Raw genomic sequence first — 22,741 nt, 5'->3', positions numbered from 1 at the left:
CCAGGATCTCACCCACTGCTCCAGCCACAATGGGGATAAAACACATGGGGCCCTCGTGAAGGCCGGGAGCTTCGCACACAGGTTTTCCTGGCACGGCTCCCTTGAGTCTTTGATGAACTAGAACTCCTCCTTTAAAACTTCTCCTCACGCTTCTCCTGAGAAAGATGCTAGGTCCCTCCTCTCCGGGCTTTGTTTTTTCTTTATTGACATATTTCTTTCCTGTTACTAAACAAGACTTCCCTCAGAGCAAGAACCATGTGTTATTTTGCTCTTTATTCCCACTCATGGGACAATGTTTGTTTCATAGAAAGTACTCAATAAGTGTTTACTGAGTGAGTTAAATGGATGGATGAGTGAGTGGGTGGATGGGTGCATAAATGAATGAATGGGTGGACCAATGGATGGATGTGTGGATGGATGAGTGGGTGAATGGATAGATGAATGGATGGATTATGGACAGATGGTGGGTGTGTGGACAGATGAATGGACAGATGTGTGGATGCATGAGTATTGGACAGATAAATGAATGGATATGTGGATGTATGAATGGGTGGATAGATTTATGTATAGATAGATGGGTGAGTGGGTGGATGGGTGGATAGGTGAGTGGATGGATATATAGAAGGGTGGGCAGGTGAATGGACGGTTGTTGAGATAGATGAATGGATGTGTGGATAGATGGGTAGGTGGACAGGTGGGTGGGTGGATAGATGGATGGGTGGATGGGTGGGTGGATGGACGGATGGATGGATGAGTGGATGGGTGGGTGGGTGGATGGATGGATGGGAGGGTGGGTGGATGGGTGGATGGGTGGATGGGTGGATGGATGGATGGATGGATGGATGGATGGATGGATGGATGGATGAGTGGATGGGTGGGTGGATGGATGGATGGGTGGATGGGTGGGTGGGTGGATGGATGGATGGGTGGGTGGATGGATGGATGGGAGGGTGGGTGGATGGGTGGATGGATGGATGGGTGGATGGGTGGGTGGGTGGATGGATGGATGGATGGATGGATGGATGGATGGATGGGTGGATGGATGGATGGATGGATGGATGGATGGATGGATGGATGGGTGGGTGGATGGATGGATGGGTGGATGGGTGGGTGGGTGGATGGATGGATGGATGGATGGATGGATGGATGGGTGGATGGGTGGGTGGGTGGATGGATGGATGCATGGATGAGTGGGTAGATGGATGGGTAGGTGGGTTGGTGAGTATCTAGATGAATGGACAGATGTGTGGATGGTGGTTAGGTGAAGAGATGGATGAGTGAATGGATGTGTGGATAGATAGGTGGGTAGGTGGATGGATGGATGAATATGTGGATGGATGATGGATAGATGAATGTATGAATTCTAACTCCACAGTTTGCTCCCTGAGTTCCCCTTACAGAAAGAGACAGAAATAGAGGAAAAGAAAGAATTAAAAGTAGAATGCTCAGGTCCAGTTGGCAATTCAAGAAATAATGCCCTGAACAGAGAGTAGAATAGTAGCTATGGGAGGCTGGGAGGTAGGAAGTGGGGAGATACTGGTCAGAGGTTATAAGTTATAAGATGATTAAGTTCTGGAGATCTGCTGTACAGCATGGTGACGACAGTCAATAACAGTGTATTGGACACGTGAAATTTGCTAAGGGATCTTAAATGTTCTCACCAAACTCTCATTAACTGCAGTGCGGTAACAACTGCACAACCATCACATTGTACACTTTAAACATACAATTTTAGAGGTGCCTGACTGGCTCAGTAGGTACAGCATGCGACTCTTGACCTCGAGGTCATGAGTTCAAGCCCCATGTTGGGTATAGAGATTACTTAAATAAATATATAGAGAGAATATAGAATAAAATCAATCTTCAACAAAAAACCACAGGTCAAGCATAGACTGGGTAATTCCATCGCCTTCCTTGTGGAAGGGGCTCGTCCATTTAGTTAGCAGACCTTCCAAATCCACACTCGTTGGCCTCTTTTCACCAACCTTACTATTTTTCAAATATTTTTTCCCAAATAGGATCAGAGGAGAGGGGAAAGATTCCAACGCAGAACCAATGACAGGTTTAATCTTGGAGGGGGACCAAAGAAAAGAATTTTAAAATCAATCATTTTCATTAAAAATAACCCATTAATTAGTCCCATTCATTGGGGGAATATAAAAAATAGTGAAAGGGAATAAAGGGGAAAGGAGAAAAAATGAGTGGGAAATATCAGAGAGGGAGACAGAACATGAAGACTCCTAACTCTGGGAAACGAACTGGGGGTGGTGGAAGGGGAGGACGGCGGGGGGTGGGGGTGACTGGGTGACGGGCACTGAGGGGGGCACTTGACGGGATGAGCACCGGGTGTTATTCTATATGTTGGCAAATTGAACACCAATAAAAAATAAATTTATAAAAAAATAATAATGACCCATTAATTGGCAACAGCCACGGAATTTCAATAATGGTAGAAAATCAAATTCAGGTTCGAATTCCAAATTTTCAGTCTGTTTCTCTCTTTTGTTAAAAGAAACAGTGGATTCCGCTTTGCATTTGACATGCTCATCAAGCCATCTTTTTTGAAGAGCATTTTGGCTCTACGGTGGCTGTCGTAAAGGTAACCAGGGGAACACTTGAAATTTCGCACGAGCTCTTGGGCACACATACCAGTGGTGGCCACTCCATGTTCCTGCAGAAATGTCAGCATCCAGATGGTCACGTTCAGCACGTTTTCAGAAACCGTGGAAAAAGTGTGGTTGAGTGGCAGCCAGTCTAAATCTTCCAAAGTTGCCAAGGAACTAGAACCAAAGGAAGACCAAAGCAACGTGAGCTGGTTGTGCCCACGGAGCAGCGCCTCCCAGCCGGGTCCCCGCTCTTTGAGGGATGTGGCTGGGCCACTGACACACCAGCATTCGCCGTGGCTTCACACGTGACCCTAAGTCTCTGGCCTAGGGAATGATGCTCACTCAGGGAGCTGGCCAGGCCGGCTGGGGTTCACGGTGCCGCCACCTCCAAAAAGCAAGTGGGCAGACACCTGGCCGCTTCCGGCTCAGAACAGCAGGTTAAACTCTGGCGGTGTCCTCCTGGACACTGAGCACCCCAACCCCCCACCGTCTGAACCTCTGAGGATGTCAGGGGTACGATCAGCGGTGGCCAACCTGTTTCTCAGAACAGGGGCTTCGGGTAGTGTCCATATATATATATATATATTGTGCTCATGTGATTCTTTAAATAAATATTTAAAATTTTATTTTATAAGTAATTGCATTAAGTATCATTCTAAATGATCAAGCTTGTAAACTACAAAATCCATTCAGCTGAAGTAAGAACATGTCTACATTTTAGCAACCGCAGACCGACCAGACCTAAGCCGTGCTTCAAACAAGTTATTTCCCTGTAGCTTCTCCCTAAGGAGAATCTCTCAAGGTCCCTTTGTATGACGAAGGGGACCCCACGACAACAATATAGGCCATTAACAAATGATCAGTTTGCATGGCACCACATGTAAATACTTATTTCTAAGATTTTATTTATTTATTCACGAGAGACACACAGAGAGAGGCAGAGACACAGGCAGAGGGAGAAGCAGGCTCCCTGCGGGGAGCTCGATGCGGGACTCGATCCCCGGACCCTGGGGTCACGACCTGAGCCGAAGGCAGATGCTCAACCACTGAGCCACCCAGGCGTCCCCCAAATACTTATTCCTAAATCTAAGGCAGATTTTCTTCTTTTTTAAAGAATAGTAGTTGTTTAATTGTGTGTGTGTGTGTGTGTGTGTGTGTTTTTAATTGATGTGTAATTGGCTGCATGCAGATTTTCCTGACATCGTGTCGCCAAAGCAAAATATAGAAGTAAAACTAATGCCGGAGCTGATATGGCACCACAACCGTCAGCAATATCCCGTAATTTCACATCCCGTGTCTCTCCAAGGAGCCCGCTCACGGCCCCGGCCAGCGCAGCCAGTGGGAGCGAGAGTGCAGCCAAGGGCACACCCGCTAGATCCAATGTGTAAGTCACAAAGCAAACCAACCAACAAAATATGCTCCGTTGTCCTTCGCTGACAAACATGCCTTCATAGCAGCTTGGAAAGTCATGTTCACATTCAGAATTTTCCGATCCTCGGGGCACCTGGGGGCTCAGTCAGGGAAGCGTCCGCCTTTGGCTCAGGTCCTGATCTCAGGGTCCTGAGATTGAGGCCCGAGTCGGGCTCCCTGCTCAGCGGGGCGTCAGCTTCTCCCTCTCTCTCTCTCCCTGGTCCTCCTCCTCACCTGGCCGTGTTCTCTCGCTCGCTCGCTCTCTCTTTCTCAAATAAATAAATAAGATATTCCTTAAAAATAAAGTAAAATAGCAACCACTATGAATGATGATTTGAAGGGGCACCTGGGGGGCTCAGTTGAGGGAGCATGCGGCTCCTGACCTCAGCATTGTAAGCTCCGCCTTGGGCGGAGAGGTTATTTAAAATTAAAATCTTAAAAAAAAATCACAATAGAAATAATCACTTGAAGACAACAGGAATGTACAAAATGATATGATGTCAACTCGCTTAAAACAGGGAGAGTGGGGTCTGCACAGCATGTCTGCCCTGGTGTGAAATATCTACACAGGTACAGGACGAGACATGGAGGTGCAAGACTCCCAGCCACTTCAGGGTGCCGTGATCCCAGACTTCTTCTCCTTGTATCAAACAAGAAAGCTACCCAGAGAGAGTTTTTCCCCATAAAAACCTGAGGAGGAGGGCAGCCCGGGTGGCTCAGCAGTTTAGCACCTGCCTTTGGCTCAGGGCGTGATCCTGGGGTCCCGGGATTGAGACCCACATCGAGTTCCCTGCATGGAGCCTGCTTCTCCCTCTGCCTGTGCCCCTGCCTCTCTCTCTGGGTCTCTCATGAATAAATAAATAAAACCTTTTAAAAAAAGAAAGAAAACGTGCGGAGGAAACCGCCCACACACATGCCCCTGGTAGGTCCTGCACTTACGTCGAGGCCGCCTGGAGCAGGTGCACCCCCCCACGGATGTGGTCTTCAGCGCGAACATCGTTTGCTTGCAGTCTCGGCAGCAGGCGGAGAAAATCCCAGATGTGGGGCTGCTGGTGGACTTTCTCCAACCTTGAGATCACCTCCTCGGTCTTATTGAGATCCACCTGTTAGGAAACAAAATACCAGGAGTTTGCCCTCTCGTGATGTTCATGATCGAAGTAGGGGGTTGGGTGGGCCGCACGAGCTTCTGGGAGGTTAAATATTATGTAGATAATGGGGCGCCTGGGGGCTCAGTGGTTGAGCATCTGCCTTCAGCTCAGGTCATGATCTCAGGGTCCTGGGACTGAGCCCCACATGGGACCCCCCTCTCTCTCTCTCTCCCCGACTCCTGCTCTCTCTCTCTCACTCATTCACTCTCTCTGATGCATAAATAAAATTTTTAAAAATTTTTAAATAAAAGTCTAAAAATGAGAAGGAGGCCAAGAATTAACAATGTGCATTCCAATCGGTGGGTGTCAGAGGGCTCCCTCCCCAGGCAGAGCTGTGCTGAAGGGGGGATAGGACCCATGTCACAGAAGCCATAAAGCAGCTGCTTTAAAAACGAGCCTTGAGAGCAAGGGAGACTGGGATGCCGGGCAAGACGGGGAGGTAACGCATATTCCAACAGCCTGACGTGTGGAACGGACACTTCGGAACATTCTAGATGCCTGAGCTTTCCACACCACATGCTAGCAATGGCAAAGCAAGCCGTTACCAATGGCAAAACCGAGCGTGGGCCCCCAGAGCATCCCGGGGCCACTGAGCTCCCCCAGGGGTCACACCTCCGCCCAGAGCGGCACCTCTGCTTGCGAGGATTAGAACTCGCCTTTCAGCCCATCGCCTAGGGTGGGCCGGGCCGCCTCCAGTGCAGCTCCCACACCATGTGGCCAAAAACTCATTCGGAGGAAGTGTTTGCGGCCCAGTCGGTGGAGCGCCTGACTCTTGATCTCAGGGTTGTGAGTTTGAGTCCCACGTTGGGTGTAGATTACTTAAAAAAAAAAGTGACTGAAAAATAAAGTAAAAACCAGTGCTTTGAACTTAACTATTAGGTCTCTGGAGACTAAGTTTCAAACTTTTGTTAAAATATTTACTGGTAGGGACGCCTGGGGGGCTCAGCGGTGGAGCACCTGCCTTCGGCTCAGGGCGTGACCCCGGGGTCCCGGGATTGAGTCCCGCATCGGGCTCCCTGCATGAAGCCTGCTTCTCCCTCTGCCTGGGTCTCTGCCTCTCTCTGTGTGTCTCTCATGAATAAATAAATAGAATCTTCAATAAGAAATACTTACTGCTATCAAACTGGAGCCGTGAGAAGAATCTACAATAAAAGAGATTTCAGATGTTAGTTCAATAAGCAATCCACAAGCATTTGCTGGGCCCCTATTTGATCTAAAATCGAATTAGCTATCACACATCCCAAAACACGATGACACCCAAGCCGAGGAAGAAGTCTGAAGGAACTGGTCCCTGTGCCTCCTCTGCTGTCCCTCTGTATCCAGTATAATATCTTATAAAAAAAAAAACAAAAAACAGTAAAGCAGCTGGAGTCTACGGGCCACTCTCGCAACCAGGAGGGGGTTGTGGGAATCTCAGATTTGTAGTCAGGTCAAACAAAAGTACCTGGGGACCCACTACTCGCAGTTGGAGCCTGCAGTGGGGCTCAGAGGACCGAGCCCCAACCCGTGGGGTGGCTGTGTCAGGTGAAGGAATCAGCAGGACACAGGGGAGCGCGCATGCGGTGGCAAGCACACCCGTCTGTGTCACAAGTGAACGTGTGGGTTTTCTTTGGCGCCTACGCCATGGGAACGGCTCAAAGTAGCAACACACTGAAAAAGTGGAAACTAAAGTTCATCTCAAAAAACATATTAGTTCTTGGGGCGTCCAGGTGGCTCAGTCGGCCGTGCATCTGACTCTCGATCGCAGCTCAGGTCTTGATCTCTGGGTCATGACTTCGGGGCCTGTGTTGGGCTCCACACTGGGCGTGGAGTCTAAAAAAATGGTTCTCTGCTTCATAGAATATTGAAAACCTCACTTGAGAATCACAGTTTAGGGGCCCCTGGGGGGCTTCAGTGGGTTAAGCATCTGCCTTCTGCTCAAGTCATGATCCCCAATCCTGGGATCGAGTCCTGCATGGGGCTCCCTGCTCAGCGGGGAGGCTGCTCCTCCCTCTGCCCCCCCCGACCCCCACTCACTCTCTCTGAAATAAATAAAATCTTAAAAAAATATAAAGAAAACCACATTTTATAAAAGTAGAATGATCTCGTGATAGTGCTTAATACAAGGCCTCCATCACTTGAGTCTGGAGGGATTCTGGTCCTTTGCTGACACATTTGGGGTCGTTTGTGAAACCTGCCTGTCTTCGTTCCATTCCCTCATATATAATCCATGGGAAGATAAAAATATATATATATATATATATAAAGAACACCTGAGGCAGGAACTTAAAGTCACCAGATTTCACAAATGGAATCACAAGGTGGCCGGTTACATTTGAATTTCAGGTAAACGACACGTAGTTTTTCACCGTAAGTACGTATAATTTTGGAGACAGGCTTATGCTGAAACATTGTTTACTGTCTCCCCGAAATCCAAATCTAGCTCAGAGCTAAAATGCAGCAGCACCTGGTGGCCGAGGGCGGCCTGTGTCGCGGTCCACGCCTCGCCACGGGTGAGCCAGGCTCCAGGAGCTCCGCATCCCATTCTGCTCCCAGAGCACGCGGGGACACTGGGAGTCGGAGCTCTTAGGACGCGGGCACGTGTCCCATGGACCAGACGTAACGGGCTCCGAGGCCCTGAAGCTCTGTCTGCAGAGCTGATCCTCCAGGACCTTAAAGCATCACTAACACTGACAGACCGACCCAGCTCCCCGGAAAGAGAGAGAGAGACGGGGCGTGGGGGGACCTGCAGGGAGACACCAGTGTGCCGTACACCCTCATGGTCCACCCCACTCGCGGCACCTTCCCAGACGGGACGTTGGTAGAAATCGGCCTCACGACCAGCCCCGGGTGCTGGGCCTCAGGCACGGACCCAAACCACACAACCTGGTGCCATAAGGCAAACTAAGGCATAAACAGGATTTTAGGGACCTTCTGGGCTCGGCCCGTGTCCAGAGGGGGGCCCGACAGGCAGAGACCGACTTGCCTGCATCCTTGGATCCTCCTGCCCACAGTTCCCGCAGGATTTTCGCCCTGTCCAGGATTTCATAAATCCCCTCGGCAAGGTCCTGCATCTCCTCCAGCAAGGCCAGGTCGTTGACCTTCTCACGGCGGCCAGCGGTAGCCCTGAATCTGGAGGAACTTCAGATAAGGAAAATGAATAACGCTCCGCACAGGATCACGTTCCCGGGGGGCTGCCAGGGTTCTCGCTCTCCGCTAACCCCCCCCACCCCCCGCAGAGCCGGCTCCGTGACCTCCATCCCCAAGGGAAACGACCATTTTACGAGAATTACAAAAGTCTCCACCAACTGGAAGCCAGAAAGCCGCCCTCAATCCACTGCCCATGACGCTCGAGCACTGCACCTGTGCAGGAGCGGGCCACGCGCTCGGTTTCCTGGGCCCGTGTCGCCCAGCCCAGAAGGGAGGGGCGCTGGGGCGAGCCTCCGGGACGCAGGGGCACAGGCGCACAACCGACCGCGGGGCCGGGAGGGGGGCCGCCGGGATGCCCGGAGAGGATGCGGGAAGGAGGCGGAGAGGCCGCATCCAGAGGGGCTCGGCCCGGACCGCCTCCCCGTTCTCTCCGGCTGGAATCTGAGAGCGAAACGGCGAGTCACGGACGACAGGGCCCAGAGCGAGCAAGTGCGAAGACCCGGGACGGGAAGGACCCCGTGTGGGCCCCGGAGCAGGAGCTGGGACCGGCTTCGCCAGGACAACAGGTGTCTGCACCCAGCGTGGGGCTCAAGCTCACAACCCCAAGGTTAGCAGTCGCTTGCTCCACCGGCTGAGCCAGTTGGGCACCCCGTATGTTCTTTTTCTAATTATTATTTCAAAACCACCTCAGTTGTCCATAAGACCAGATTATGAATTAGTACTAACATGACAAATGTTTGTAGGAGAAAAAATACATAGAAAATCCCGGGTTACAGGGTTGTTTATAGCAGCAATGTCCACAAGAGCCAAACTGTGGAAGGAGCCTCGGTGTCCATCAAGGATGATGGATAGAGAAGCTGTGGTCTCTGTGTACAGTGGGATATTCCTCAGCCGTTAGAAATGGCAAATACCCACCATGTGCTTCGACATGGATGGACCTGGAGGGTATTATGCTGAGTGAAGTAAGTCAGTCGGAGAAGGACACACATTGTATGGTCTCATTCATTTGGGGAATATAAAAAATAGTGAAAGGGCATAAAGAGGAAAGGAGAGGGATCCCTGGGTGGCGCAGCGGTTTGGCGCCTGCCTTTGGCCCAGGGCGCGATCCTGGAGACCCGGGATCGAATCCCACGTCGGGCTCCCGGTGCATAGAGCCTGCTTCTTCCTCTGCCTGTGTCTCTGCCTCTCTCTCTCTCTCTCTCTCTCTCTCTCTCTCTCTCTCTGTGACTATCATGAATAAATAAAAAATTTTAAAAAAAGAGGAAAGGAGAAAATTAAGTGGGAAATATCAGAAAGGGATGTCTCCCTGTTGCACATGAGAGACTCCTGACTCTGTGAAATGAACTAGGCGGGGGTAGAAGGGGAGGTGGGCGGGGGGATGGGGGCACTGGGTGACAGGCACTGAGGGGATGAGCACTGGGTGTTATGCTGTATGTTGGCAAGTTGAACACCAATAAATAAAAGAAAAAGAAAATCCTGAGTTAAATAGTGATGTGTGTTGTGTGTGTTGTGTGTGTGTGCTCACTGGTGTGTGCAGGTGGGAGAGAAAGCGAGCAAGCAGGAGAGAGCAAGCGTGCCCAGGGAAATCCCAGAAGGGCCATCGGATTGGGGTGTAGAGCAATTTCCATCCTCCTGAGTCCAGATCCGCCTTTGGCCTGTTACCAAGGAATGTTTGACCTGCAAGTCGCAGAATGGCAGGGGGCGGGGGGCAGGACTCACAAGAGGCCACTGCCAGCTGACCAGCTTCTTTCTCAGCCCCCAGATGACTAACAAAACGGCCCTCCCAGAGGACCAGGAAGCAATGGTTGGTTCTGGCAACACTCAACAGGTTCCCAGCCAAGAGTCCGAGGTGATCCCAGAAGCCCGAAAAGTGCTCAGGCCCACCCTTCAGTTTCCCCATGAACGTTCCCCTGGCCTCAGAGTCGCCCTTGGAAAATCCTCTTTATTTCATCTTTTTTTTTTAAGTAGGCTCCACGCCCAGCATGGAAAGCAGGCCTCGAACTCACGACCCTGAGGTCAAGACCTAAGCTGCAATAGAGTCAGACACTCAACCGACTGAGCCACCCCGGCGCCCTGCAAAATCCTCCTTAAGACAGGATCCTGGGGAGCCTGGGTGGCTCAGTCGGGGAAGTGTCTGCCTTTGGCTCAGGGAGTGATCTCAGGGTCCTGGGATTGAGCCCGGAGTCAGGCTCCCTGCTCAGCCAGGAGTCTGCTTCTCCCTCTGCCCAACCTCCAGCTCGTTCTCTCTCTCTCTCTGTGTGTCAAATAAATGAATAAAATCTTTAAAAAAATAAAGCGGAACAGGATCCTAGTATTTTCCACCCACCAGGGTTGGTGAGGGTCAGCACGGGGAGCGTATGTAAGATCTGAGCCCCGAGTCCAGCCCCCCGCGCTCTGTAAATAAGAGCGAACAGCGGTGCTAACACGCGACACGTTTCCAGCCTGAGCTGCAGGGACCAGGGAGCAAGAGAAGGCAGTGGAGTCATTGTTTCCATCACGATCTGCGCTCATTTTCCTTATTACTTTACAAATAAGGTGGGCTCTTAGAGAATTAGGATTAATTCTTAAGGCAACCAGATCCAGAGGCAAACATACATAATTCTAGGAACACCCTTGGGTGGCTCGCACACTGCTCCCCTTCCAGGGGGCTCCAGAGGAAAGACGTGCAAGTCGCCACCGTGACTGTCCCCCGCTGGCGCACGGGGACCTTCCCGGGAGAAGCGGCTTTTGAAACCTGCCGTAGCCTGGGTGTAAAGGAGCGAGCTTGCGGCAAGTCCACCCGACGACAGAAAAGCAAGAATTGTCTCCCCGCCGCCTCACTCTCAGTCCGGAGGCGTCCTTGAAGAGCACCCACAGGTCCGCCGACACACGGCTGGTACAGAGGATGGGGTCTACACACGACGGGGTATTACTCGGCCATCCCGACAATGAAATCTTGCCATTTGCAGCGACGTGCCTGGAGCTAGAGGGCACGACGCCAAGTGAGCTAAGTCAGAGGAAGACACATACGTGGCTTCACTCCTGTGGAATTTGAGAAACAAGACAGAGGATCACAGGGGAAGAGAGGAAAAAATAAAATGATGAAATCAGAGACAGAGACAAACCATGAGAGGCTCTTAATGACAGGAAACAAATGGGGTCGCGGGAGGAGAGGGGGGACGGGGTCGCTGGGGGGCCCGGGACGGGGTGAGCCCTGGTGAATCAGACCTCGGCCTCTGACACTAACAACACAGCACATGCTAATTAATTGAATTTAATTTTTAAAAAATGTGTAAAGGATCTCTGATCAGATCTCTTCAAGAAAGGACGCAGGCTGCACCGCACATCGGCTGTCATCAAGGGAAACAGAATCCGTGTCCCCAGCACCCTCGTGGACTCCCCCGCCTCCTTCGCACGGGGATCCCCTCCCCACCCCCACCCCTGAAAGTCGGAGGTTTTGGGCTGTTTCCCGGGTTCTCTGGGGAAAGAGCTGCTGGAGAGACCAGAAGTGAGTCCACAGTCAGACGGGGAGGGAAACGGTCCCAAGTGACAGCAAGACAGCGTCTGGGGACACGAGACACGGCGGAGTTCATGCAAATTCTAACCACTTCACGACACGGTGGGAAGAGACTGCTCCCCACGGCCCGACGGCTTTGGCGCTGGTGCAAGAAATCTCTGCTTACCGGCCTTCGTTCTTCAGGGACACAGGACAATTTTCAGCGGTTTAAAAACTACTGATAAAATAACTGTTAAAAAAAAAAAAAAAAAAAAACTTGTATGGGGGCACCCCAGGTGGCTCAGCGGTTTAGGGCCGCCTGCAGCCCAGGGCGTGATTCTGGAGACTGGGATCGAGTCCCACATCAGGCTCCCTGCATGGAGCCTGCTTCTCCCTCTGCCTGTGTCTCTGCCTCTCTCTCTGTGTGTCTCTATGAATAAAAAAATTTAAAAAAAAAACAAAAAAAAATTTTTTTTCAAAAAAAAAAAAGAACTTGTATGGAAACATAAATTGAAACGCTCTTCAGTAATAAGAGCCGACAGCTGACGCACCCAGTACGGTGGGTGTAACTTAAGAGCACAGGCTCAGCAGAAAACAGCAAACCAATCTCCTGAAGTTATAGTCTATGTAATTCAACTTATGTGACCTTACGTAAATTTACCTAAACTCTGAAAATTATACACAATATAATGGATATATAATTATAGCTCCAAATGAGAAGAGAATGGAGGCAGAGAACACGCTAGAACTTGAAGGAGGGGTGCTCACGGCTATACAGGGAGAGCCTGGAGATTATCTGTGATCAAACCAATACAAGATATCGATTGAACACAAGATGCGTATTGATTGTGGTGGTGGTTACGTGAACCTACACGCAAGAGATCAAACTGTCTAGCAATACACACACACGGAGGAGTGCAGCTAAACCAGGTGAAAACAGAACAAAACCTACAGTCTACTTATCAATATGGCACCAACGTCAATTTCCCAGGTTCGATATTGTCGAACAGGATGTCACTATTTGAGGAAGCTCAACTCAAAGTCCTATTTTACGACTCTTTAAAGTCTATAATCACTTCAAGATGGAAGTTAAAAATAAGTCAAAAAATAAATGACAGACTCACGTAAGATATTTACAACTTCTATGACCAAGGGTTTAGCTCCTTTGTATGTAAAGAGCCTCTGGAAATCAAGAATAAAAACAACAATCCAAGAGGAAAAAAAAAGGAAAAAGGACACAAGTAAACATTTCTCCGGAAAACAAGGATAAACTGCACATGGAGATATAAAAATAGGCCCGACATCCCCATAATGAGAAAAATGCAAATAAAACCGCACTGATAGATCATTTCTCATCGGGAACGATGAGAAACCAGACTGACAGAAATGTAGAAGTCCACGCAGACCGCTCCTGGTCTCACCACGGGGGGAGAGATATCCTCACACCTTGGAAGACAGAATGCAAAATACTACAACCCCCATAAGGAGCATCTGGGAAACACCATCAAAATCGCACACGTACTCATCTCCTGACTTGTGATTCTGCTCCTAGAAATCACTCCTGCAGATACACATGCACGGGCATGAAATGGCAGGAATCGTTAGAAAAATACAGCAAGGGGCGCCTGGGTGGCTCAGCTGGTTGAGCGCCTGCCTTCCTCTGGGGTCGTGATCCCGGGGTCCTGCTTGGCGGGGAGCCTGTTTCTCCCTCTCCATCCACCTGCTGCTCCCCCTGCTTGTGTGTGCACGCTCTCTCTCTGTCAAATAAATAAATAAAATCCTAAAAAAAAAAAAAAATACAGCAAGATGCTAGAGTTAATAAGTCAGCCGCGTCGAAAAGTGAAGTAAAAAATACTCCACTTACATAAAAAAGGCAATAAAGAGGAAAACCAGAGTACACAAGAGACGATAGAAGCAGAAAGCACGTGCCGGTACATGAACCCAATATATTCAGGGTAAACCGTCCGTAGGTTAGACGGCAACTGTCAGGACGGGAAGACAGAAGCAGCCACACGCCGTCTAGGTTGTCGGCGCGAAGCCACGGGCAGCCAGAAAGGAGAAGGACGGAAGGACGGCACGAGACATCGGGCCGAGGAAAGCTCCGTCTGCACAAACAGCACACGACGCCGACTTCAGACGTGGACGATGCCCAGGGCAGGGCTCGCACAGCCTAAGGTGCGTGTGTGCGGCGCGGCCCGGGCGCTGGGGGCGCTGCCCGGCGCCACCGAACCCCTAACGGTCCTGCGTGCGCACCGACCGCACGGCCCCAGAGTAAACGTGGCAAAGCACCATCCAACTGAAAGAAATAAAAAAATCTACGATCAAGATTTCGATTTCGATTCCTTTCTTGTTAATTTGCAGGACAAGCGGACAATCAGTGTGGGTCACGGAGGACTTGAGCCGCGTCCCACCCCGCAGCAGGCGGGCGGTCCCTCGGGTTCCGGATTCCCCCAGCACAGCCCGGGCTGGAGCCACCAGGGGAGCCTCGACGAAGTAGAAAAGACCTTCATCACGAGTGTCCCCGGCCACCGTGGAATTGCGTATGGATTAGTAATAAAGGGCCTCAAGGAAAATGTCCCAATGTTTAAAGGTCAAGCATCTGGCCTGCAAGTAACCCACGAGTCAAAGCAGAGCCCACGGCACTCAGTTTGTGTTTTGAACTTCGTGCAAATGAAAATACGTCCCATCAGGATCTCTGACGGCGTGAAGCTAAGCCCAGGAAGAAATGCAAAGCTTTTAATATTTTTTTTAAAAAAGATTTTATTTGCTTATTCATGAGAGACACAGAGAGAGAGAGAGAGAGAGAGAGAGAGAGAGAGAGGCAGGGACACAGGCAGAGGGAGAAGCAGGCTCCATGCAGGGAGCCCGATGCGGGACTCAATCCTGGGACCCCAGGGTCACGCCCTGGGCGGAAGGTGGCGCTAACCGCTGGGCCACCCAGGCTGCCCACTTTTAATCTTTACATTAGAAAACGTCTAAAATCAACAACCTGGTGCTGAACATGAAGAACGTGCGTGAACAGGAACACGTGACACTTCCCAAGAAATAAGAGGCGTCCAGGCAAGAAAAGCAAGTAAAACTGGATTTCCAGGCGGCGTGGCCACGCAGGTAAACATCCTAAGGGATCTGTTACAAAGCCACCAGCGGGGATTGTCCACATTAAAAAATAGTTATACGGGGGCGCCCGGGTGGCTCCGTCGGGGGAGCGTGTGACCCTCGATCTGAGAATCACGACTCAAGCTCCGTGTTGGGCATGGAGTCTACTTTAAAAGAAAAAAAAGTTCAAGATCGGTAACCACCAGAGGAATGTAAGTGCTGCAGTTGGTGGGTGTCTGCCCTCAGCTCAGGTCAGGATCCCAGCCCTGGGGTCCTGGATTCGAGTCCCGTCGGGCTCCCAGCTCAGTGGGCGTCTGTTTCTCCCTCTCCCTCTGCCCCTCCCCCTGCTCCCGCTCGCTCGCTCTCAAATAAATAAATAAAATCTTATTTTTTTTAAGATTCTACTTATATTCATACAGATGCAAAGAGAGAGAGAGAGGCAGAGACACAGGCAGAGGGAGAAGCAGGCTCCACGCAGGGAGCCCGACGTGGGACTCGATCCCAGGTCCCCGGGATCACGCCCTGGGCTGCAGGTGGCGCTAAGCCGCTGTGCCACCAGGGCTGCCCATAAATAAAATCTTTAAAAAAAAAAAATGAAGCTCTTATATCACCTGATTTTGAGGCTTTCTCTACAGCTGAGACTATCTGCCTCAGTGTCGCTGAGACGCGAGAGCAGGAAGGACTACGGGGTACTCTGAGTTGCGGGCTCCCCACCCTCCGCAAAGGCACCAACGTGGCGTGACGGCAGAGGACAGGCTTTGCCGCGCGTGGAGCACCGGCAAGCTCCCCGAGGCACACGAAGCTCCACGCTCACCCCACGTCAAACGCAAAAATCAACTCAAATCGGACCGAGCACCGAAACAGAAGCTAAACCTGTAAAACCTAGAAGCAGGAGGAAACCTGCCTTCCTCCGGGAGGAAACCACGATCTCCCAGGAGGTGAATATTTCTGTTCGGGAACAACAGAGAAACCCAAACCCAGACAAAACGAAACAGGAAAGAACTCTGCTGCTCCTCAAAAGGCAGGTCCCGAACTGGAAGAAAATATTCACAATACAACTTTCCGATGAAAGACTTGTATCCAGAATACGTAAGGGACAGTAGGAATTCGGTAAAAACAAAGATCACAACTTAACGATTAATTGAACCAAGAGTGCACGCGAACAACAGACGCGGGGAAGATGCCCCGACGGGTTCCCGCCTGGGGCGGGCGCCCCCATCGCCACATCAAGCAATTCTCAGACACCAGCGGGTGCCCAAGAAGCCAAGTCACTGCCGACACCACCTGCCCAGCGGCAGCCCTTGACCCCGGCCCCGCCTCAGCCTGTCCCAGCCCGTCCCAGCCCGTCCCAGCCCGTCCCAGCCCGTCCCAGCCCGTCCCAACCGGTGCCAGCAACAAGCCGCCGCCACCACTGCCTTAGGTTAAGTGGCTAGGACGACGCAGGGAACTCGGGAAACACGTACTTACCTTTGCCAGTTTATGACGATATGACGGGATTTGAATCCGAGTGGGGTGGACCAGCTGCCCTGGGGGGCCTGGGAGGTGCCAGGGCCCAGCTCCCAGCTCCCAGCTCCCCAGCCTCCCAGTCCCCCAGCCCCCAGCCCCCCAGCCTCCCAGCCCCCAGCCCCCAGCCCCCAGCTCCCAGCCCCATAGCCCCCAGCCCCCCAGCCCTCCAGCCCCAAGCCCCCAGCCCCAGTCCCCAGCCCCCAGCCCCCCAGCCTCCCAGCCCCCAGCCCCCCAGCCTCAGCCCCAGCCCTCCAGCCCCCCAGCCACCCAGCCCCCCAGCTCTCCAGCCCCCCAACCTCCCAGCCTCCCAGCCCCCCAGCCCCCAGCCCCCAGCCTCCCAGCCCCCAGCCCCAGCCACCCAGCCCCCAACCTCCCAGCCCCCCAGGTCCCCAACCTCCCAGCCTCCCAGCCCCCCAGCCCTCCAGCCTCCAAGCCCCCCAGCCCCCCAGCTCTCCAGCCCCCCAGCCCCCAGCTCTCCAGCCCCCCAGCCTCCCAGCCCCCCAGCCCCCAGCCTCCCAGCCCCATAGCCCCAGCCCCAGCTCCCCAGCCCCCAGCTCCAGCCCCCAGCCCCCAGCCTCCCAGCCTCCCAGCCCCCCCCCCAGTCCCCCAGCCCCCAGCTCCCAGCCCCCCCTCCCAGCCCCCCAGCCCCCAGCCCCCAGCCTCCAGCCCCATAGCCCCCCCCCCCTGCCCCCAGCCTCCCAGCCCCCAGCCTCCCAGCCTCCCAGCCCCCCACCTCCCAGTCCCCAGCTCCCCAGCCTCCCAGCCCCCCAGCCTCCCAGCCCCCCAGCCCCCAGCCCTCCAGCCTCCCAGCCCCATAGCCCCCCAGCCCCCCTGCCCTCCAGCCTCCAAGCCCCCCAGCCCCCCAGCCCCCCAGCCCCCCAGCCCTCCAGCCCTCCAGCCCTCCAGCCCCCCAGCCCCCCAGCCCTCCAGCCCTCCAGCCACCCAACCCCTCAGCTCTCCAGCCCCCCAGCCCCCCAGCCTCCCTGCCCCCTAGCTCCCCAGGCCCCAGCCCCTCAGCTCCCCAGCCCCTCAGCTCCCCAGCCCCTCAGCTCCCCAGCCCTCCAGTTCCCCAGTCCCTCAGCCTCCCAACCCCCAGACTCCCAGCCCCCTAGCTCCCCGCCCCCAGCCTCCCAGCCCCTTAGCTCCCCAGCCCCCATCCTCCCAGCCTCCCAGCCTCCCAGCCCCTCAGCTCCCCGGCCCTCCAGTTCCCCAGCCCCTCAGCCTCCCAACCCCCAGCCACCCAGCCCCCTAGCTCCCCAGCCCCCAGCCTCCCAGCCCCCCAGTCCCCCAGCCCTCCAGCCTCCCAGCCCCCCAACCTCCCAGCCCCCCAGCCCCCCAGCCCCCCAGCCCTCCAGCCCTCCTGCCCCCCAGCCCCACAGCCCCCCAGCCCTCCAGCCTCCCAGCCCCCCAGCCTGCCAGCCCCCCAGCCTCCCAGCCCCCCAGCCCCCCAGCCTCCCAGCCCCCCAGCCCCCCAGCCTCCCAGCCCCCCAGCTCCCCAGCCTCCCAGCCTCCCAGCCTCCCAGCCTCCCAGCCCCCCAGCCCCATAGCCCCACAGCCCTCCAGCCCTCCAGCCTCCAAGCCCCCCAGCCTCCCAGCCCTCCAGCCCCCCAGCCCCCCAGCCTCCCAGCCCCCCAGCCCCCCAGCCTCCCAGCACCCCAGCCCTCCAGCCTCCCAGCCCCCCAGACTCCCAGCCTCCCAGCCCCCCAGCCCTCCAGCCTCCCAGCCCCCCAGACTCCCAGCCTCCCAGTCCCCAGCCCCCCAGCCTCCCAGCCCCCCAGCCCTCCAGCCTCCCAGCCCCCCAGCCCCCCAGCCCTCCAGCCTCCCAGCCCCCCAGCCCCCCAGCCCCCCAGCCCCCCAGCTCCCCAGGCCCCCAGCCTCCCAGCCCCCCAGCCCCCAGCCCTCCAGCCCCCCAGCCCCCCAGCCCAGGGCAGGTCCGAAAGTCACCGCCATTAACACAACAAAGACCCCAGGGCTACGTCCTGAGCTCCAGGAAACGCCAGGGATTTGGAAGCTGTGAGCCCGAAACGGGAGGAAGAGCAAACCCCGAAGGAATACTCAGGCGGCCGCGGCCCGTCGCCCCGTATCCCGACAGCATCCACGGTGGGAAACACAAGGTAAGACTACACCCCACGACGTGACTCAATGCGGAACCCGGCGGAAAGGAGGAGGCGCCCAAACACCGGGAGGCCGCGGCGGCAGGTGGAGCACCAGCGCCCTGGTGCCGGGACTGAGGAGGTGACGAGGTGACGTGGCAGGACGCTTCGGGGAAACTGGAAGTGCCTCAAAGCTCAAGGGGCACAGGGCCCATCTGCCTTGGGCTCAGGGCGTGCCCCCAGGTCCCGGGATCGAGTCCCGCAGGAGCTGCCTCTCCCTCTGCCCGTGTCTCTGCCTCTCTGCGTCTCTCATGAATAAATAAATAAGATCTTAAAAAGATCCCATTCGCAACAGCAACCAAAAATACACGGTAACTGGGATAGTGTGAGCAGAGGTGTCCATGGCCTTCACGGGGAAATACCAACAAGCCCCGCGGGGACATTCACGCGACACCGACCAAAATCCCAGCAGAGTCCTCTTGGGGCCCTCACCGACACGTGTGTAAAGTGAACGAGGAAGCACAGACACTCCCCTACGGGACACAGGGAGGTAGGCGTGCCTGCCTGGCGGAGCTCCCAGAGGAAGGCCCTGAGCGCAGGCCAGGGTGGCTCCGTCTAGAAGGTTCCAGAGCCCACAGGGCACCAAGGCCGCGTCCACGGGCAGCTCCATGCAGATCGGTGGGGGATGGGAGAGCTGCTCCTGAGTGGAGATAAGGAATCGCTCACCGGACGGGAGAAACAAGTGCAACTGGATCCTCACCCCACGCAGAGACCCAAAGCCCAGACCAATTCAACACTAGGGCAAAAGGAGCAACTGTACTTAGAGGGAACGTGCGTGGGCGCCGGGTGGGCGCATGTTGGGTGCCTGGGTGGGCACCTGGGTGGGTGTCTAGGTGGGCACCTGGGTGGGCGTGTGGTGGGTGCCTGGGTGGGCACCTGGGTGGGTGCCTGGTGGGCATCTAGTGGGCATCTAGTGGGCATCTAGGTGGGCGTGTGGTGAGCGTCTGGGTGCTCAGCTGGCTGAGTACCTGACTCTTGATTTCTGCTCAGGTCATGAGCTCGGAGTCGTGGGAATGAGCCCCTGTGGGCAGGCTCCCTGCTTCTCCGCTCCTTCTCCTCCCCCTGCGCGCGCTCTCTCTCTCTGTCTCTCTCTCTCAAATAAATAAATGAACAATATTTTTTTAAAACTAGGATATTAACATGTTATAAAAATAAAACCAGCTTTCCTGGGGAGGAATTTACAAATGAAAGTTATCAGAACACCCCTGCATCCCCATGAGAATCAGAGAGCCCCGGGGAGGGACCCGAGGACGTGGGCAGCCTGGGTCATGGGGAGCACATCCTGCGGGTCATGGGGAGCACGTCTGCGGGCCAGGCCAGTGGTCTGAGTGCTGGGAAGGGCCTAGAAATGAACCCCAGGACCCTGCGGGCCTGTCTTTGCTCTGTGACTCCTCAGAGAGAAAACTGTAAAGGGGGGCGACAAGGCCTGAGGCGACAGTGGAGCTGAAATCAGGGCCCCGGCTGCAGCCTGACACGGAGGACGAGGAAGCGGGGTCCATCCAGCACGCAGCCCAGGCCCTTCCGGCTGGCGCACATGGACAGGCGCCAGCATCCGAGAACGGGTCCCAAGGCCCCCCTCGGAGCACCCCAACACTGCCCCTTCATTTCCAAGGTCACAAGGGGAGGGGGGCACAGGCGGAGTTGGGAGCGGGATCCACCGCAGGAGCCCCTGGTCGCTAGACCCCGACCAGGAGGGGCGACTCCGACCCGCAGGCCATGGAGGGGCCACGGAGGAAGCTGCTGGGCACCAGTGTTCACTGGGGGGGGACCTGTGACCTCAGGGGGCGGGGGGGGCAGCCCGGTGGAGTGAAGGGTGCAGAGGGCGCAGCACCAAGGCAAAGGGGATGATGTGTGTCCAGAAGGGGGGAAACAGAGGCAGGACGGAAGTCACAACATTTCCTTACCACCTGCAGCCCAGTGACACACCCTGAGCCAGGCAGGGGGACCCTCCTCTGGGGACTCAGCTGCCCCATCCTGGCCCGACCCCCAGGACCCCATGAGTCTGCTCCGACACAGAAACGTCCCCTTAGAAACTCCCTTTACCTCTAAGCCCGCAGGATCACCCCAAGCACCTGGCCCACCCACATCCACCCGAAGGGGCTCAGGGCTCTTATTGTGTTAGACGTAATAACTGACCTTCTCCCCCCACCAGCCCCCCACCCGGGGTCCTGGAACCCCGCTTCCTCAGGGACTCACGCGCTCCCTGACCCCTCTCGGCCTGAGAGCCTACAACGCGCCCTCCCCCTGCCCCGTGGCACAGGCCTCTCTCGCTGGGCTCCAATAAAACCCTGTTTGCACCAAAGACGTCCCAAGAACCCTTTCTGGGCCCTGGACTTCGAGCCCCAGCGTCTCATCTGCGTCAGGGACCGGGTCGGGGCCCCCACAGAATCTCCCGGGCCGCCCCCGTCCCTCCTTCTCAGGGCGAGGATGAACTCTAGCCCTGGGAGGAGGCAGAGGGTCCGGCTGCTTGTAAAGGACCCCGGAGCCGCGGAATGGGGGCGACTCGGGAAAGCATGCAAACCCTGGGGCGGACGGGGGTGACCCTCGAGGGCTCGGGGACCGAGAAGGAAGAAAGGTGACGAAGCCGAGGGCCGCACAGTGAGGACGCCAGAGGGAAGGCAGGTGGGGCGCTGCCCACCCTCCTCCGCAGCCCCCCCAAGACGGGGCAAGGGCAGGTGGGCCGGGCCGCACGCCCGGGAGAGGCTTCCCCCAGGAACCCAGGCGGACCCCGTCCTCACGCTCGGGATCTGCTCTCAGGGCGACTCCCCCTGAGCCCCGACCGCACCCCTGGAGCCCAGGGCGGTCGCCCCCCAAAGCCGTGCTGGGGAGCACCTCCCACGGTGATGCCATGTGGGATTCCCGCCCAGAGCGAAGCTCCGGCCTGACCCAGGGCACGGAATTCCACACTGAACCAGCCGCGATGGGTCTTGAAGAGACCCAAGGGGAAGCTTGCTCTGCGGGTGTAAACCCAGCCGCTTCCGAGCCGCTCACCGCAGGCCCATGGACGGAGTCTGCACAGCCCTGGGGGTCAAGGGTGCTCACGGGTGAACGGGGTGGGGGGTGGACAGGCCAGCAGCCTGCAGCCGGCGCCAGTGTCCTCCCCACCCACCTGCGGCCCCTCTGCCCCCCACCGCGCCCCCACACCACCCACAGCCTGCAGGTCACTCTGCGTCACTTTGTGCGTCTCAGACCCGCCTCAGCACCTCTAGACGCCCAGAGCCACTCCTCCCTGGCTACGCGCTGCCCTGCCCGGCATGGATGGCCCCAGGACGGGGTGTGACACGCTGTCCGGGGTCAGAAGGACGGTCCCCGAGTATCGGCTAAGGGAAGTGGGGGGAGGAGGGCAGCTGTGGGCCGATGAGGAGCCGCGGGCGTCGTCCTCCAAACTCACAAGCCAGGAGGCCGGTCAGGGAACCCTGAGGGTCAGAGACGCTGGACGCCCCAGATGCCCAGCAGTAAACAGGGCCACTGTCTGGGGGCAAAGCCCACCTTTCCCTACTGGGAAAGACCCTAAGGGTCCGTTCTGAGTAAGGGGGAGGGGGGGGGCCCGGGGTGGAGGGGAGGAGGGGGAGAAGGGGAGGGTGGAGAGGACAGGGAGGAGGAAGAAGATGGGGAGGAGGGAGAGGAGAGGACGACGGGGAGGAGGGGGAGGAGGAGAGGGAAGAGGGGCAGGAGGAGGAAGAGGATGGGGAGGAGGGAGAGGACAGAGAGCAGGAGGGAGAGGAGGGGGAGGAGGGGGAGCCCGGGGTGAGAGAAGGAGGGGGAGGAGGACAGGGAGGAGGGGGAGGACGGAGAGGAAGGACAGGAGGAGGAGGGGAGGAGGGGAAGGAGGGGAGTCCGAGGAGGAGATGCCAGCAAGCTGAGCCCCCCAAACTCCCAGAAAGAGGGTGTTACCCCTTTAGTTGCCGCAGGAACAGAACGACCACTGAGTATCTCGGGTTGACGTCCGACGGTTTCGAAATGACTTTCCCTACGCCTCACGTTTCGATTACGCGTCTCCAGTACAGGCAGGAGGTAGGTGAACGTCGCACGGGGTGTGTCACGAGTCACCCAGAAGCCTGCGGCTCCCTCGGGGTCGCAGGGTGGAGGTGCAGGGGTGCTGTAGCGCCCCTCCCATGCGAGCGTCTAGACGGGCCCGGCCCGGAGGCCAGGATGGAGCGCGGCCCGAGCCATCACCCTTCCCCATCTCTTCTGGCGAAGCTTCCAGAGCCTCTGTGT

At 55.9% G+C, this 22,741-nt stretch overlaps 1 protein-coding gene across 1 annotated transcript in view; it reads right to left on the bottom strand.

Moving 5' to 3' along the window:
- Nucleotides 1-22,741, bottom strand: part of ABCA13 (ATP binding cassette subfamily A member 13) — a 265,035-nt gene that overhangs the window by 180,583 nt on the left and 61,711 nt on the right. Inside the window, exons 13-16 of the mRNA XM_055301220.1 lie at nucleotides 8,130-8,284; nucleotides 6,278-6,306; nucleotides 4,956-5,119; nucleotides 2,650-2,780 (exon numbers count right to left, since the gene is read on the bottom strand). Of these exons, the coding sequence (XP_055157195.1) occupies nucleotides 2,650-2,780; nucleotides 4,956-5,119; nucleotides 6,278-6,306; nucleotides 8,130-8,284 (479 nt within the window). The remainder of the gene's footprint in view (nucleotides 1-2,649; nucleotides 2,781-4,955; nucleotides 5,120-6,277; nucleotides 6,307-8,129; nucleotides 8,285-22,741) is intronic.

Source organism: Nyctereutes procyonoides, unplaced genomic scaffold (assembly GCF_905146905.1).
Source record: "Nyctereutes procyonoides isolate TBG_1078 unplaced genomic scaffold, NYPRO_anot_genome, whole genome shotgun sequence".
Taxonomy (NCBI): domain Eukaryota; kingdom Metazoa; phylum Chordata; class Mammalia; order Carnivora; family Canidae; genus Nyctereutes; species Nyctereutes procyonoides.
This window is presented reverse-complemented; position numbering and strand designations above follow the sequence as displayed.